Here is a 16,806-nt window from a genome sequence, read left to right as displayed (position 1 = left end):
TCGCCACCGTGGAACAGCTGGAGCCCAGCGGGTGGATCGATCGCTACACCCGAGCCGTTTTCATCGAGATGACGATCTACAATCCCCACGCCAATCTGTTCTCCGTGGTGAACCTGCTGACTGAGTTTACTGCCATTGGAAGCGCCTATCCCCATGTGGACATCACTACAGTCCGACTCTACCGCTTTCAGACCACCTGGGCGTGGGTTGTGGTCGGCTTCCAAGGAGTCTTCATCATCTTCACTTTGTATTTCGCTTTCAGGGAAAGTGAGTGAGCACACATTACAAGTTCTTGTCTAAAGCTCCCCTTTCACTGGACCCGCGGCACGCTGGCGGCATCGCTGCGGTCGATCGAATTGACAAAGCACTCAACTAATTTCATCGACAAAAAACGAATCTTTTTAAGCTTTGTGTGCTTTGTTGTCGTTTTGGTCATACTTGTACGTTTTGAATGATATTCCCATTATAAAGTCAAGGGTAACGCAAATCCAGTTTAGGACGCAGCGACGCCGCCAGCGTGCCGCGGGTCCAGTGAGAGGGGGGCTTAAGGCTTGTCTATTCAATTCTAATACACTACTATAAGTGTCCACGTGCTTGCAAATGTTGCATCCACTTCAAACATGTATTTGTTTTAAAATGTCTGGTAGGAAGATACTAGAATGTAACACAAAATGCATTTAAACTCGTATGGGTAACGTACGTATTTCATAGTCCCTCTTTTATGGGCAACTCGGGGACTACATTCACACGTGAGGAAGCGATGGGGAGGGTATGCCCATCGATATAATTGTTTGTTTGTTTGTTTGTTTGTTTGTTTGTTTATTTGTTTGTTTGTTTTATTCAGATCTCCATTAGTGTACAATTTTTACATTACATTTACTAATCTTCCTGGAGTCCGCCTACATGTACATTAAATACAATTCTAACAAATACAGGAACAATAAAAACGAATCAAATACAGGAAAAAAACTAATACATATTTGTTAGACAGTAAATTAAACAAAATCAAATATCAAAAACTGAAAAGTGAACGAATTGGTCAGAGGTCAACATAAAATAACGGAATCATTGTATAGATAATGTATATAAGGAAACCCAAAAGTAATATCAAATGACAAGGATTTAATTTTTTAACTTAATTGAATGAACTGAGCATAAATATAAACAAAGGTAATCATAATGCTAAACATAATATAATAAATTCGATATACTAATCATATACAGAATTACCACCATGTGTCAAGACGCGTGTGCTTGTTCTTTCTACTTAATTGCTTGATGTGTTCATAGACTATTTCATAGGCAATAGGACTATGCCCCAACACATTCAGCGAATGTACCCCTCGGCAAGACCTGATATGTGATTTCCAGTCTCAACTAATAAGTATCTAATACCAGCTCAGAAAAGGACAAGAAATAGCCATGCCTTTAAGTATCAGACTTTCCCACCAAGGATTGATGTGTTTAAAAATTCGTATTTTCCTAGAACGATCGTAGAGTGGAACTCGTTACAGCCAAGTACAGTGGAAGCATCCTCATTAGATAGCTTTAAACAATGCATACAGTTAGATATGCGAAGGATAGACGTGACAGGTTCGGTGTAATATAACCAGCTGCTGCCGCGCCGCGTGTCTGCGAAGCTGGTGTGTTACGCCGAATGGCGGTTATACCGGCTATATAGATACAGAAATATGACGTATTACTCCTTTGTTGTATCACAGTGGACCATATCCTGAAGCTACGGTGCTTGTACCTGAAGACCTTCTGGGGCTGTGTAGAGTTGAGTTTGGCGCTCCTATCTCTAGCTGAGGTCGGGGTCATGCTGTACACCTTGTATATTGTCCTCGAGTTCCAGTCGAAGCAAGGGGCAAACACGGGTAAGTCAACCATGATGTACTACCGTATATGGTATGTCACATAATATGCAAGGCACTTAAAGTGTATTAGACACCAATGACATCAAAATCAAAAATTTCCTGAAATTACACAAACCATAATATTATTGTTTAATAGCATAGAAATTTGCTCAAAATATACACCCTTTGGATGTTACTGAACATCGAAACACCTAAACATCATATCTCCAGCTTTTGGTTCTTCCCACCTGGTAATCACATTAATAAGTGACTTTACTCTCCCGATGACGTCACAATGAGCATGGCAGCCGGTTTGGAACTCGGAAAAAACATTCTTTTGAGAAGCAAACAAACGAAATATTATAATGTATTTTAATTAACTGTGATCACGATAATTGAGCACTATTTGATCAACAAATAATGTTTTTCACAAGCCGTGGTGCAAGGTTCCGAACCAGCTGCCGTGTTCATTATGACGTCATCAGGAGAAAAAAGTCACTGATTAATGTAATTACCTGGTGGAAAGATCAGAGAAAAATCAAAAGCTGGAAGTATGGTTTCTTATGGTTTCTTATGGTAATATGATAAATAACATCAGGAGGATATTTGTTTTAAACGTATATATTCATTGAATTATACTATTCCTATTACAGACAATAAGAAAAGTTTGGTGTCATAAACACTTTAAGTAAGGAGAAGCCTTTAGATTCACAGCTTACCCATTCCACGTGCACGAGTGTGTATACATTATATATAAATAGAACACTTAAGTTCCTAAGATGATAATGAGAAGCTCACAAAGAGAGGGAACTGTATTATTTCTTCAGGGCCAGTTGAGAAAACGTTTGAGAAGTACCGCAGGGCTGCGTACTGGGACCAGATCAACACGTACGTGCTGGGCTGCTTGGTTTGTGTTGGGACTATCAAACTGCTGCATCTCCTGCGGTTCAACAAACACGTTGTTCTCGGTGCAGGTAAAACATTCTAGCTATAGTTGAATTCTATTTTTTTCTATAAAATACGAAGTTTCTGCACATACGTTGTATCACAACACGCAGCGAATTTGGTACGCGCCCAACATGTCATTCTAAGCCTGCTTCCGTCGCACTTCACCGTTTCGTTAAGTACAATGCAGTAGCAAAGTATACTTCACCCCCCCACCACCATCACCATCCACCCACCCACCCCCCACACACAGTTCGAAGATGATTCCAACAGACTTTCATACATAATTCACGTTTCCAAAGCTTTTTACACGTACGTCGTCTATCCAAATTTGATATTGAAACTGATATGTATATTTGGCTGTTTGAAAATCAACACCAGACAACGAAACTGTTGATTGGAGATGGATTGGATTTAAAGATCAACATTTAGAGTGGTTTCAAGCCAACAGGTTTTAATGCCCCCTTACGCATTCTTTTCCAGATACCATAAAGAAAGCAGCCGGGCCACTATCTGGGTTCCTCTTGATTTTCACACTAGTATTCCTCGCTTTTGCGATGTTTGCATCTCTCGTTTTCGGCTCTACGGAGGAAGGCTTTTCGCCCTTCGTCGCCACGCTGGAAACGATGTTCACGATCTTGCTGGGGAAGTTCTATGAGATGTCAGACCGCAACTGGATCATGGGGCCGCTCTTCACCTTCACATTCATCACGTTCTTCCAGTGGGTCATCGTCACCATGGTTGTTGCTATCCTAGACTGCGCCATACATGAGGTTTGTATGCGCGTCCACTGTATGCCTAGCTTCGTGACCTGCAACAAAACTGCAGTGTCCTTTACTCTGCCCCCCCCCCCCCCGAACAGGCCCGCTATCGCTCAGTAACGTTTCCTCCCATAGCGGCCCTGCCCTTTCAAGCCGGTAAACTCGCTTCTGGCGACGTTATTGACTAATTAACTAGCTAGCCTTATTTGGCACAAACAGCAGTTATTTTTGTTCTGAACCCAAAGTAGCGATGTAAGACGTAACCTGATTGGCTGATAGCATCCTTTGCGCTTTTGCTCTAGATGAGCTAGATTAAGCCAACCCTCTGATTGGTTGTGACGTCGCCAGAAGCGATTTTTACGGCTTGAAAGGGCAGGGCCGCTATGGGAGGTAATGTTACCGAGCAATAGCGGGCCTGTTCGGGAGGGTGTTACTCTGTAGACATTGTACTTTCATGTGTTTTCAATTAAGAATGTTACAAAATCATTTATTCGAACATGCATACGAAATAAAGCGCAAATCAATCTAGCGATGTTTTTATTGTTTGTTATCCTATAGTCATATAACATTAACGATACATATATCGTATAAATACGATATACGTGTACGTGTATATATATATATATATATATATATATATATATATATATATATATATATATATATATATACATCCTTGCCCTTTAAAGATTTCGATATGAACCTCAAATCTTCTGTATATGGTCAAATGCAAGCAGTTATTTGAGTTGAATGTTTTATTGAAAAAAATAACTTGTAACTTGGTTCTATATGATTTTATTATTATGATATTATGCTGATTATACCATCAGGTTGCAGAAGAGAACACCGAGCAGAAGCCGGAAACTGAGCAGGTTGCAGACCTGATGTTGGAGCGACTGCAGTCCTGGGTAGGATCGCTAGGAGGGGTACTACAGCATGGACAGGGAAGGTCATCGTCAGTCATCAAAGAGGCCTACAGTCCTACAGAGGAGGAGCTGATGGACTTCTTGACAAAGGCCGATTCCATCCGTTTCAGGGGACGACAGGATAACTCCTCGGCCAATGTCGAGTTTTGCATTGAAAATCAAATTTCTTCTGGCACAGTTTAGTTTCTTTTTTGTAGACAAGCTACAATTTTGATTAATCAGATCAAGATTGTATAGTATATATGGAATTGTAAACAGAAATTCAAGCATGTTTAGTTTCTTTTCTTAAACAAGCTACAATTTTGATTAATCAGATCAAGCTTGTACAGTATATATGGAATTGTTAACAGAAATTCAAGCATGTTTGGACATATTGTAGTGAATCTCACGTTGCTGTTTGTGTTCGGCAAGAGGAACACTGAATCTTACTCTGAGCGTTTTTACACCAGCGAAAATGATTATTTCATCTTTACGTTGTTCCTGTTCTATATTACTGTTGGATACTATAGGGAAATACAGATGTTTGCGAGCAATAAGTGGACATTATGAATGCAAACTCAGTAATGAAATGTTTTAGAGTAGACGTAATTGCTTTATACTATGTGTAAGCTTTCTTGAAAGCTTCTGATATTGGATGTAATATAACAATAATAATAATAATGATAATGATAATGGTTTATTGGTCAGAAAGTATCCCTGAAATGGCGGTTGCCAAACAAATACAGTTAAGAGGTGATTTGCTTGCATTTTAATGGTGGAATTCTGCTGGTCACGCCAGGGTTCTGACTACATGCACCTTCTCCTTATTGCAGCAGTTTGAAGAGGCTGTGAGGTGTTTTGATTTATGACCATTCTGGGCGGCACGTTTTGCCTCAAAACAGTACTAACAGTGCGTTATTGGTATTGCTCACCTTGGACAAACATGAACAATGTAAGATGACTGTATTGATGTGAATGATATAATATGATAAACCATTCATGAATGTAGAGAACATGTGTAAGAGTTGACAGTTTATTTTGTTGGTGATTACAAGAATTTGCTTCCAACCTATCGACCACCTAATAAGTGTTTTTTATGCTCTTACACGTGTGGTAGAATGGCTGGGCTAGGTCCAACGTAAACATAACTTCATGCACTTTTGGAGCGCCATCTAGTAAACGTTGGTATCATGGACTGACTCTAATAAGGAGTATGAGACTGGACAAACATTTATTCAACAACTTTCTAATGATAACGGTAAATTCAGGTTTTACAAACATGTTAAAACCGAATACGCAATGGAAAGTTATTTATACCATAATGATTTTGACAATTGGTCCAGTATCTGTAAGATAAGAATCAGTGCTCACCCACTAGAGATAGAAAGAAGCCGTTATAAAAAAGCTGTTAGTTCAGGAGAGACTGTGTAAATATTGTACAACGGATACAGTGGAAGATGAAATACATTTCATTTGTAACTGCCCTCATTATGAGGATGAAAGAAACAAGCTTTTCGAAACAACCAAAACAATATTACCGAGCTTTCACCATCTAGAAGACCTCCGAAAAACTACATTCCTACTAAAATCCCCAAACCCACTAATCTTTAAAAACGTGGGACTTTTCATCAGCCACTGCCTCCAAAGAAGAAGTCAAACCCTCCAGTAATGTTGTATGTAGAAACATAAGCTAGATGCATAGAATAGACACTCTTTACCATTGTTACCTTACTACCGTTTGTACCATGCCTTGCAATTAGCCTACGGGCATGAATTTGCAAATAAAAGATAAAAGTAAACACAAATTTACGCTGTTAACATAGAGTATCTAACTTCATCTGCATGAAGGCGATGATTGCCCGCCGCCAGAATAGCTGTGCTACTATGAGTAGGAGGTGCCACCACTGGTGACTGTGGCCCCAGATGTTGAAACGACCTGGGAGGGTGATAAAGAAAGAATATAACCCTTAAGTGTCTGGTCAAAAGACACAGATTATGTACGGAAATTTTAATTCCGTGGATTTTATATAGATCTTGCTCAGTTTTGTTCATTGATGTAGTGTTGTTTTGCTTTTAATCTATTTTGTAAAAAATCGACGCTATTCAGCACTGTCTACATTGTGTACCATGTCAGAAGTGCTGCTATGTTAATTTTTTTTATAAAGTTTAAAGTTCGACATAGAATCAGTTATTCAGCCAATTAACCAAGAAAACGAGCCAGGTAGGTAAAATTGTAACCTGTCTTGGCCCAGGGATTGTCGGAAATCGATTCGGTCCAGAGTAGTACCACAAATATTGTTAGATGATTCTAAGGACATTATTATATAATGTCCTTGGTGATTCGAAATGTCCGTGGTCTATCAGGGTCTGCATTAAAGCAGCTACAGTTAAAGTACCACTGAAGGGTGGCTGAAGAGTTTTGGGATGTTATTGAAAAAAAATTACCTTTATTATCGTTTATAAACCTTTCTCAACCTTTTTTTTTAATCTTTCGAGAATAAGGTACTACCTGAAAAAAATCAAGGTTGAGGAAGGTTTATAAACGATAATTAAGGGTTTTTTCAATAACATCCCAAAACTCCTCAGCCACCCTTCAGTGGTACCTTAAGTAGCAAAGTTAAGTAGCAGAGGCTATGGCACGGAACCGGGCTCCCCGGAGGGTAAACCTTTTTGAGAGCAAGGGACCAGTTACTGGCCTGAGCACTTAGGCAGGTACAGTTAAGTTGAGAAAGTTCTTACCTGGCCACCAACGTTCCGGAATTTTCATCACAAAGAATAAAAGTATCCCAGCCATGAGGATGGCGACAGTTGGTGTCGCCATTGATACCAATATCTGCGTGAAAAAGAAGGTTTACTAATGAATAATTCATTATTTACTTTAGTTTCATGAGTATAAACACACCGTAAAACAGTCGTGAAACTGGAACCGGGAGATCCACAAAAATAGAAAAATAAAACTCTGCCAAAGCTCATTATCTTCTACAATATCATTTTCATGTGAGAAACAAAATCGCAAAAATTCTTATTGCTTTGGAAAAAATCTTTCTTCATAACAAATGCTGACTTGTGTTAGTTCTTTTCTAAAACACGACGATACATATAGAATACAACACGGGGTATTCCGTATCACCCGAGGTACCACCCCGACCGCGGGAGGGCTGGGACCGAGGGTGATGCGGCATACACCGTGTTGTATTTTATCTATGTCATGCCCACCCGAGAAAACACACATTTCAATGTAGAATGTGCCAGAAGCTGAGGGAGTTTTGTGTCCTCGAACAAAAAACTGTAACAACATTGATTCAAACCTCCGAATCCGGTATTCGAACTTTCGGCGGCGGCGCAACCGGCGCGCTCGAAATGCATTCGAAATATTCTATGGAAGCCCGTGTGATACAACTCTCGAACCCTGTGTGATACGGATAGCTATCACACGGTCCGGAACACCCGTATCAGGCCCGGGTATGACATAATGACCTGTCCGAGGTTGCCTGGCCAGTGGTGCAGCGAGTGGAAGATGAGAAGTCCGTACAGTACGACCCACAGCGGGAAGAATGCCAGGAAACGACTCTCCAGCGACACCCAGCCCGGCACCATCCTCGGGTGGAGCCAGATGACGGAGTACCACGTGATCAGACCGCCGATCGAAACGCAGTATAATGTCTGCCACTGCTGTAATCATCGGCAAAAATTGTTTCAGAGTCAGTGAAAAATACGAAGAGTTGAATTTAAAGACAAAACGACGAAAAACGCAAAAGAACTTAACTGTTGCATCGTGTGGCTCAATCGGTAGGGTATTTCGCCCAGAACCGAGAGGTCCCGGGTTCGAAACCACTGGTATGCCCCGATGTTGTGCCCTCGGGAAAGGCACTTTACACGACTTTCCTCACTCCACCCAGGTGTGACTTGGTACCTGACTTCGGTTGGGGAAGATCGTATTGAGGTCACCTGCTGGCACCGAATGGCAGCCGCCCAGACCCTTGCGACAGTTCCACAAAGTGCATGTGTGGAGCAAATATGTATCTATAGTGTATTATGTGATTGTAAACCCTGCAGTAATTCAGCACTGGCTGCCATTGTACGGGTAATTTCTGACCAATAAACGGAAGACAATAGATAAAGAACGTTCCCTAGCATTTTCGTGTTGTTCTGTCCTCGACTGCTGAAAATACTTACCCAAGAGCAACAGAACGCGTAGGTGACATAGTGTAGGGCGCCGCTGACCGACGACATTGCCAGGCCCCAAAGATCAACAGCAAGGCACTGCTCATACCTTTGCCTACATCCTTGTGCAAGGAAGGCATGGAAGTACGCCGACGCAGAGGCTCCAAACTGTAGTGCCAACAAACAAACAAACAAACAAACAGAGATAGATAAATAAATGTGAAAATTAACAATCTAGCAATTAACACAATCATACTTAACATTTTATCATGCTGAACACTAAGCCTAAACCCTACCTACTCTTACCTGGAAACAGAGATGGAATATCATTATGGCAACGTAATCTGTACGGTTGCCATGGAGACCAGGTACGCTGACGGTGATGTCGTACAACGCCAGCGGGAGAAACAAGATGGCGGGAAGAAGGGAGGTCCAGATGTTTCCCGTCTCGTTGTGGATCTGAAATATGCTGAAATAAAGACACAAATGACCACGCTTAAGAGTCGCTCGATCCACGGATTAAAGGACTCCTAAACTCCAGAAGGGGGTGTTATTTTCCAATAGATTATAATTTTAGGAAGTAAAAATGAATACTTATTACAGTATACGATAAAGTACCCACTAGTCCCGTGATCCTCCATTTTCTGATTAATTAAATCAAACAACCTCAGCCTATGGCCTAACACAGTGTGCATGACAAGGCCTGACAAAAGTTAGATTATAATAAGAATGTCATGGGGGTCAATTAAGAAAAACTCGTCTTGCTATGTGTTCTTTTATATCTTATTAACAATTGGCCTTCTTACTGTGCTTAACCACCCTCATTTATGCCGAAAATGTCCACGATTAATGATATATATTTACGCATAGGGAATACATGGGTACGGTCTGCACGGGTTTGATGATTATCATATTGTTTTAAAAAACACACCTTGTGAAATTAACCACAATCAGAATTCTGTAAAAATTCGGCTGATTATCTATTAATTGATACATACTCTAGTGGAAAATAACACCGCCTTCTGGAGTTGAGGACTCCTTAAGTCAGTACTACCTCTTAAAGCACTGCTGGTAGGACAGGTCGTTGCGATAGCCGCCTGTGATGTAGGGAGACTCCATCTCCTGATACCACTTGGGAAGTTGTTCGTACGAGTAGAGCTGGAGCCTTCTTCCTGAAAAATCCAGAAATAATATGCCAAACATCTGAAGCACAATTTCAGCCAAAATTGACGAGAAAACTAACAAACCATCCTGGCGCTGTCTTTTACTAGGCTCTACCAGCCTCCGCGGGTCGCTGGGAAAATAGTAGAAATTGGCCAAATAGAGTCAACTGTATGAAGGGAGTGGGCTACGTGAGATAGGGTCCAATATTGCAACTAGGCCTGCGAATGTAACCCTCCAAAGTCCCCCGGCAAATATTCTCCCTAGTATAGCCGGCGTAGTTCGTCTGGTAGAGACTAGTCTTTTACGAGAAGAGAAGGGGAATTTTGTCTAGGAGAGGCAAAAGCATCCTCATTTAAAAAGAGGAGGTTTGACAAACCCTCATGAAATCATGCACAAACATTTTCAGCGGGATCTTAGAAAACTTTAACCAGCCAATCAGGCAGCTTTCCGTACTGACTTCATGGCTTTCAAATGATGATGAAAAAAAGCATTTGAAGTAATCTCAACCAAAGTTTACACCTGCTGATTTCTTATCTCCTGTTTGGAACTTATTTCACCCCTCCTAGATCCTACCGTCATTCAAATAATAGTTTAAAGGATAAGATGATTAAAGGTCAGTAGTTGCTGTTACCTATGCACCAGCTCTCTTGGACAGCAGAAAGCACACCCCATACACGACCTAGATATCCCAAACATATTTCAATTGATAACCAAGTATCATATTGGTGCTTTGCCCCGTTTTAATCATCTGTTCAGCATCATTGAGGAGAAGAGGCAACAACCAAAGAGAAGGCTGACTCGGTCTCTGAACGTGTCGTGTAGAATTACTGTTCATCAAAAGTCACTTTTGGGCTGGTATCGTCAACAGAATTTTTTTAGTTGAGCAAAACAGACAGACAGACAGACAGACAGAAACAGCAAATAAATAGATAACACCAGAGATGTAGTATGGGAGGCCATCTAAACATCAGACCACTACATGCTACCGCGGTTGCCAATTCGGCACCTCTCCGATAAGAAGAAATACAAAACACAAAATTTCCAACAAGTTTGCCAACATGACAATGTACCTATAGATGTTGTGTCTATATGTGACACGTTTGAAACTCACCATTTCTCGACTTCGACATCTTGCCTCTCACTTGTCCGTTATGTGGCGATGTGCTCCCCTGACTTCTGACCAGTCTTTACTCCCATGCAGTAGATAACGCCCTACTTGATTGCTCTTTAAGTAATGATTTACACAACAAGCCAAAGCCTGGTGTCTCACCAGGAGCGACCGCACGGATTAATGATCTGACGGAGATTCCAAGGTCCAAACGGCGTTAAGTATACACATGTAGCTGTCTAACCGGTTACACGTAACGGCCGGAGTAGTACCTGTAGTCTAGCCTGTGCTCTACAATCTCTTGCTGACATGAGCGAATAAAAAACTGGGCCGCGCCGGTCAGTCCGGCAGGCCGTTAGAAGCGCGATTTCGTCAGGCTAGGGACAGCCTGTCCGTTGTGTACTACTGACCAGTATGTGGATTCATTGGTAAGGCTACACCAAGTAATTTTTATGGATGACGTCCGCGCGCGCATTGATTTTGGTCTGTTCCCAAAAAAACCCCAAGAAATTCCGCTTCCTGTAACTATGACCAAGGAGTTCCTTTTTAATATACTATGTTTCTGCAGGCCTGCAAAATCAATGGGATATGGAAAGAAACAGGACAGGACAACAACTGCTGTTCAACTTCAACTGATCTATGCAAATTATTGCTGTTTTCATGATGAATAAAAGAATTGTTAGTTGTAACAGTTACACTGTGTTCTCTCATTCAATTTGTGTCCTAACATGTGTCGTCGACTATTATATTTCAAATCTAGGCATCTTGTTTTTTCGGCCCTTCTTGTGTGTTTTTTTCGCGCTCTCGCATTAGATTTAGGGTCTCCACAGGACGTCATCCATAAAAATTACTTGGTGTAGCCTAAAGAGTAAATCCTTATTTCCAGATAAGATCTTCACTGGGTTATACAGCATTGTGCCGTTACCCTTCCACGCTAGGACTTATCCAACGTGGCTTGGTTGCCATGGCCACCTTTCTTTCCCTTGTACCAGTTTCCATGGCGAATAATAAGCCCTGTAAGCTGATGTTCAGATACAAACTGTTTCCATGCAGCCGCAGATGTGTATGCACGAAACATTGATCACTCTGGAGATGTGGACTCCCTTGCCTGTTTCAAAAGTGAAATCACACCTCCTACAGCGACCCAATAAAAACCGTCTTATTCCATTGAATATATATACATGGTCTATTCAGGAATAGACACATACAGAAATCAAAACAGCATTGCAGCCGATGTTACCTTCTTTCAAGTAAACCGGCTGAATTACGCAGTCTTAGAATAAAAAGTACACAAGAGCACACTCAAACAATCGGAAAATAGACCAAATGTACAACCAACAGTAGCATATATAACAGATTACACCTTACAAATTGGTGTTCAGTAGTTGGGTTAAGTATGAAATAGCACTACGTTTGTATCTGTCTGATATTGTGAAAGGAATGGTAAGCTGTAACCCCCTTTAAGCCCTTATTGTGGACTGTTTTACGAGTTGGAGGTAGCCAGGGTCGAAATGTTTTTGAATTCCATAGGGACTTTGAGACATAAGGTATCTCTTCATGCTGCCAAAGTACATATGTCGAGTCTGGAGAGTGCATCAGTATAGGAAATGAAGCTAGATCTGTCATTATTCAGATTATATGCGTGTGTGTCTTCACATTATGCAATCAAAGTTTATTGTCTGCTCCCTATTGGTCAAGAAAGCCTTTAACCAATTTAATGTCGTGCCTTGAATCCTATAGTACTCCAGTTTTGAGACGAGTCTGCTATGTGGAACTTTATCGAAATCTTTGGTAAAATCGAGTATTGCTAGCTCCACCTGTTTTTTACTGTTCAGTGGACCAGTTATGCAGTTATGTCGTGAACTGTTAATTTGAATATAAGCTGTGTTTTTGTGGATCGCTTGGCTCTGAATTCATGATTTTGATCCGTCAAAATGTTGTAACATTCTAAGTGGTCCATGACATGGCTATGAATAATGTGTTTTTGCCACTACGGCCTCAAAAAGGCCATAGGACTACGATAACCGTTACCTTTTTACTGTAGTTATCTCCATGAAAGATGGAGATATAGTTTTGGGTGTGTCTGTGTGTGTGTGTGTCTGTGTGTGTGTGTTTGTGTTTCCGCACTACCGAATTCATCAAAGTGGAAGCTGATGACTGCCCGCCGCCAGAACAGGTCTGACAGCACGTACGACCACGACGTGAAACCCCTGTTGACTCTGGCCCCAGGTGTTGAACCGACCTGGGGAGGTCATTTTGTAATAAGAAAGAAAAGGATGAGGTGAAATATTCTACCAAATTCACCATTGTGACCATCACAACTGGGGACAAGCAGAGCTCCTACTTATGTACACTACCAATAATCGTTTTTATTATTTTTCTTGTTTTTCCTTCTACAAAGAATTTTTTTTTGTCAGCAAGAATATTATTTTGTATACAAGAATACCTGTATTAAGCACAAACAAGAATCCCTGTTTTAAGCACAAACAAAAATTGCATCTAAGAATCGTTTCCTTAAGTAAACTTAAACCAAGAAAGTTCAAGAAAATAATTCTAGTAGAATCAAATTTTTAAGAAAAACTAACTTATGGGAGGAATCTGTAAGAATACAAATTTGACCAAAACAAAAATCTTATATTAAGCCAGAGAAAGCACATTTTGCTTATTTTTCTTGAAAAATTCTTATTGACCAACAGCATGCTAGAAATATTTTCTTAAAATAAGTTAAATTCAGAGCAAAAAAAGAATAAAATTCTTTGTGTAAAAATTGACAAAGGCAAGACTTCCCAGAGGGTTTCTTGAATTTTCTTGTTTTTCCTTTGTATAAGAAAAACTTTCTCAACATAAGAAAACACGAAAAATAAGAAAGAATAAGAAAAAAGATTTTTGGTAGTGTAGCCTTCTTCGTGGACTTCTTGCAGCGCCGGCGTTATTTTTTTAGGGGAGCGCTGATCAACATGGGCTAAGGTTCCCTATTGCCGACAGAGGGAGCTTCATCGAGCCAAGAAGTCTGCTTTCGGTCGGTGTCTTGAAAGCTCCATTAAAAACGGCTAGGAACAATCGGTATGAAAGTGCGAAGTCCGCTCTCCTGGCATTGGAGAACCTTTAAGCTAGGGCATGTTGAAAATTGTGAATCAGTACTAGTGTTAATCAATTGTAAACTCTCTCGCGTCTTCATTTCGAGGGATAACATCATCTTTTGATTAAGACTAATATCTCTGATATCAGGACATCAGGACGACACGGTTTGAACAAGCGCCAGGAGAGACATCAGGCGAGATGCCGAAGAATTGCAACAGAAGTCAGCGAGCCATCTTCTCCACACAGGAGTAACAGGTCTAAGCCTATCTGTTTGACTGTTTCATTACCACAATGCACCAGCCTCGGATACAGAATTCATGGAATCTGATACTTTAGTTAAAGCCATCTATCTATTTATCTATCGACAAGAGGAGACCAGAGGAGAGTGTTCTGGTTCGGATGATAATATTTTTCTGAATCCAAGAACATAATTGTATTGGCAAGTTGACTTTGAACCTGGACTAGGCAGCAGTTGCATCATATAGCATCAATATTCTGATAACCCCCCAAGTACCCTCAAGATCAATTATAGCCAGGTGTAATATGTTATATCGCGAACAAACATTGAACAAACTTCAACTTGGCGGCTCTTAAGAAACGTTGGGTTGCGGTTTCTGGATACTTGATGGCCCGCGGGAGGCTGGGACCGAGGGTGATGCGGAATACACTGTTTTGTATTTTATTATCTCCATGAAAAAAGGCTTTTTCATGAGATACTGTTTTGCTTGCGTTTGGTGTCTGTGTGTATGTTTGTGTCACCGGACGCTTAAAGTCGCCATAACTGTAGAACCTGTACATGGATTGAATTGATTTTTGGTATGTGGGTGGGTGTCAGGTGGAGGAAGGTCAAGGTCGATTTTGGGCTTCCTGGCATGTGTGACTGGAACTGCAATGGCGTATTTGTTAAAATCTTAAATGTAGAAGAACTGAAGAGTGGATGGACAGATCGTCATGTTCTTTGGTACACAGGTAGGTTAGACCAAGTTGTACACACTTAAGTGCAAACTATGCAAATGAGACTGAATTTGCATAAGTTGGGAGGTAAATCGTTTGCATGTGTGTCGTCGGATGCTTAAAGTCAGCATAAGTGTAGAACGTGTAGATGGATTGTAATGATATTTGGTATGTGGGTATTCGCTGGGAGGAGAATGGTCAAGGTCGATTTGGGGCCCCCTGGTTTGTGTCCCTGGAACTGCAATGGCCTATTTGTAAAAATGTTCTAAAGGGGAATAACTGAAGAAAGGAACAACAGATTTTCATGTTATTTGGTACACAGGTAGGTTGGACAGAGATGTACACACTGAAGTGCAAATCACGCAAAGTTAGTATCTTTGCGTGTGTGTGCGCGTGTGTGTATGTTTGTGTCACCGTGTTTGTATGTATGTGTCACCGGACGCTTAAAATCAGCATAACTGAAGAACGCGTGGATGGATTGAAATGATATTTGGTATGTGGGTAGGTGTGGGGAGGAGAAAGGTCAAGGTCGATTTTGGGCCCTCTGGTATGTGTCACTGGAACTGCAATGGCGTATTTGTCAAAATCTTCAAAGGAGAATAACTGAAGAAAGGAGCGACAGATTTTCATGTTATTTACTTGGCAGGTAGCTTAGAGAGGGATGTATACAATAAAGTGCAAATTATGCAAATTGGACTTAATTTGCCTAAGTAATGGGAAAATCTATATTTGCAGTGTTGGCCATTGTGGCACTTCTAACAGCTGTTAGTGTTGATAGCGAAAGTGGGTCAATGTGGAACCTGAGCCCCCGACAGCTGCAGGTGGCCGGGGGTCATACCATTGAGCGATATAGAATGGGGGGAACTGGTTTAATACAAAAAAAAGTTTCATGGAGATTTTGGGTCCTAAGACTCTTGTTTTATTTATGTCATACCCACCCGAGAAAACACAAACTTCAATGCGGAATGCGCAAAAAGTTGAGGGAGTTTTGTGTCCTCAAACACAAAGCTGTAACAACATTGATTCCAACCTCCGAATCCGGTATGCGAATTTTCGGCGGCGGAGCAACCGGTACGCTCGAAATGCATTCGAAATATTCTATGGAAGCCCGAGTGATACAACTCTAGAACCTCATGTGATACGGATAGTTATCACACGGTCCGGAACACCCGTACAAGGCCCAGGTATGACATAAAACACGGTATTACAACCAGCAGGTCTTTTATTACTGTATTCAATAAAGCAGTAACTAACACTGATGTGAACAGTGGCGGCGGCACAGGGGGGGGGGGTGCTGGGGGGGGGGGGGCGGCTGCCTCCCCAAAAAGTATGTTGGGGGGGGCGTCGCCCCCCAAAAAAGCTGAAACCCTTGTGAATCTTTTCACTAACAGAGATTTTCTTAACTTAGCTTACTCTACCAGCACAATTTGCCTCTCAAAATGCAGGAAATAGCGTTTCAGCGGGTCAAGATTTCAACATTTTCTCCGACGTACGTTAGCAAACTCCCGGATTGTTGTGCCGCCGGCGCATATGTCGGGACGGCGTCGCCCCCCAAAGCTCAAGCTAAAACCCTTCTGTATTTGTTCAATATATCAGCAAAATTTGCCTCTCAAAATTCAGGAAAAAGCATTTCAGGGCGTCAAGATTTCAAAATATTTCCAGAGGAGAACGTTGCCGCCGGCGAAAAATATGTCGGGAGGGCCCCAAAACTCAAGCTGAAACCCGTCTGTATTTTTTCACATAAAGAGATGTCATTAACCTTTTTAGCTTACTTTGTCAGCAAAATTTGCCCCTCAAAATTCAGGAAACAGCGTTTCAATGGGTCAAAAATTTCAAAGTTTTCAATGTCGCGCTCCGGCGGAAAAATC

The 16,806-nt window shown here is 41.3% G+C and overlaps 2 protein-coding genes across 2 annotated transcripts; one reads left to right on the top strand and one right to left on the bottom strand.

Moving 5' to 3' along the window:
- Window positions 1-1,693: 1,693 nt before the first annotated feature.
- On the top strand, window positions 1,694-4,724 carry LOC136426722 (polycystin-2-like). The gene is made up of 4 exons (XM_066415467.1): window positions 1,694-1,877; window positions 2,684-2,830; window positions 3,285-3,574; window positions 4,393-4,724. Exons 1-4 carry the CDS (start codon window positions 1,820-1,822, stop codon window positions 4,669-4,671), a joined length of 774 nt encoding a protein of 257 aa, XP_066271564.1. The 5' UTR covers window positions 1,694-1,819; the 3' UTR covers window positions 4,672-4,724.
- A 3,022-nt stretch (window positions 4,725-7,746) lies between these two features.
- Window positions 7,747-9,896, bottom strand: LOC136426721 (progestin and adipoQ receptor family member 3-like). The gene is made up of 4 exons (XM_066415466.1): window positions 9,686-9,896; window positions 8,938-9,100; window positions 8,644-8,799; window positions 7,747-8,139 (listed from the first exon to the last, which is right to left on the bottom strand). The coding sequence occupies exons 1-4, from the start codon at window positions 9,832-9,834 to the stop codon at window positions 7,897-7,899; spliced, it is 711 nt and encodes a 236-aa protein (XP_066271563.1). The 5' UTR covers window positions 9,835-9,896; the 3' UTR covers window positions 7,747-7,896.
- Window positions 9,897-16,806: the final 6,910 nt, after the last annotated feature.

Source organism: Branchiostoma lanceolatum, chromosome 2 (genome assembly GCF_035083965.1).
Source record: "Branchiostoma lanceolatum isolate klBraLanc5 chromosome 2, klBraLanc5.hap2, whole genome shotgun sequence".
NCBI classification, from domain to species: Eukaryota; Metazoa; Chordata; class Leptocardii; order Amphioxiformes; family Branchiostomatidae; genus Branchiostoma; species Branchiostoma lanceolatum.
This window is presented reverse-complemented; position numbering and strand designations above follow the sequence as displayed.

Coding starts and splice junctions, on each gene's coding strand:
- LOC136426722 (XM_066415467.1), top strand. CDS start 1,820: ATGCTGTACACCTTGTATATTGTCCTCGAGTTCCAGTCGAAGCAAGGG. Junction 2,831..3,284: donor ACACGTTGTTCTCGGTGCAG/GTAAAACATTCT, acceptor ATTCTTTTCCAG/ATACCATAAAGAAAGCAGCC. Junction 3,575..4,392: donor TAGACTGCGCCATACATGAG/GTTTGTATGCGC, acceptor TTATACCATCAG/GTTGCAGAAGAGAACACCGA.
- LOC136426721 (XM_066415466.1), bottom strand. CDS start 9,834: ATGTTTGGCATATTATTTCTGGATTTTTCAGGAAGAAGGCTCCAGCTC. Junction 8,800..8,937: donor TATTCCATCTCTGTTTCCAG/GTAAGAGTAGGT, acceptor TTGGCACTACAG/TTTGGAGCCTCTGCGTCGGC. Junction 8,140..8,643: donor ACGCGTTCTGTTGCTCTTGG/GTAAGTATTTTC, acceptor CGATGATTACAG/CAGTGGCAGACATTATACTG.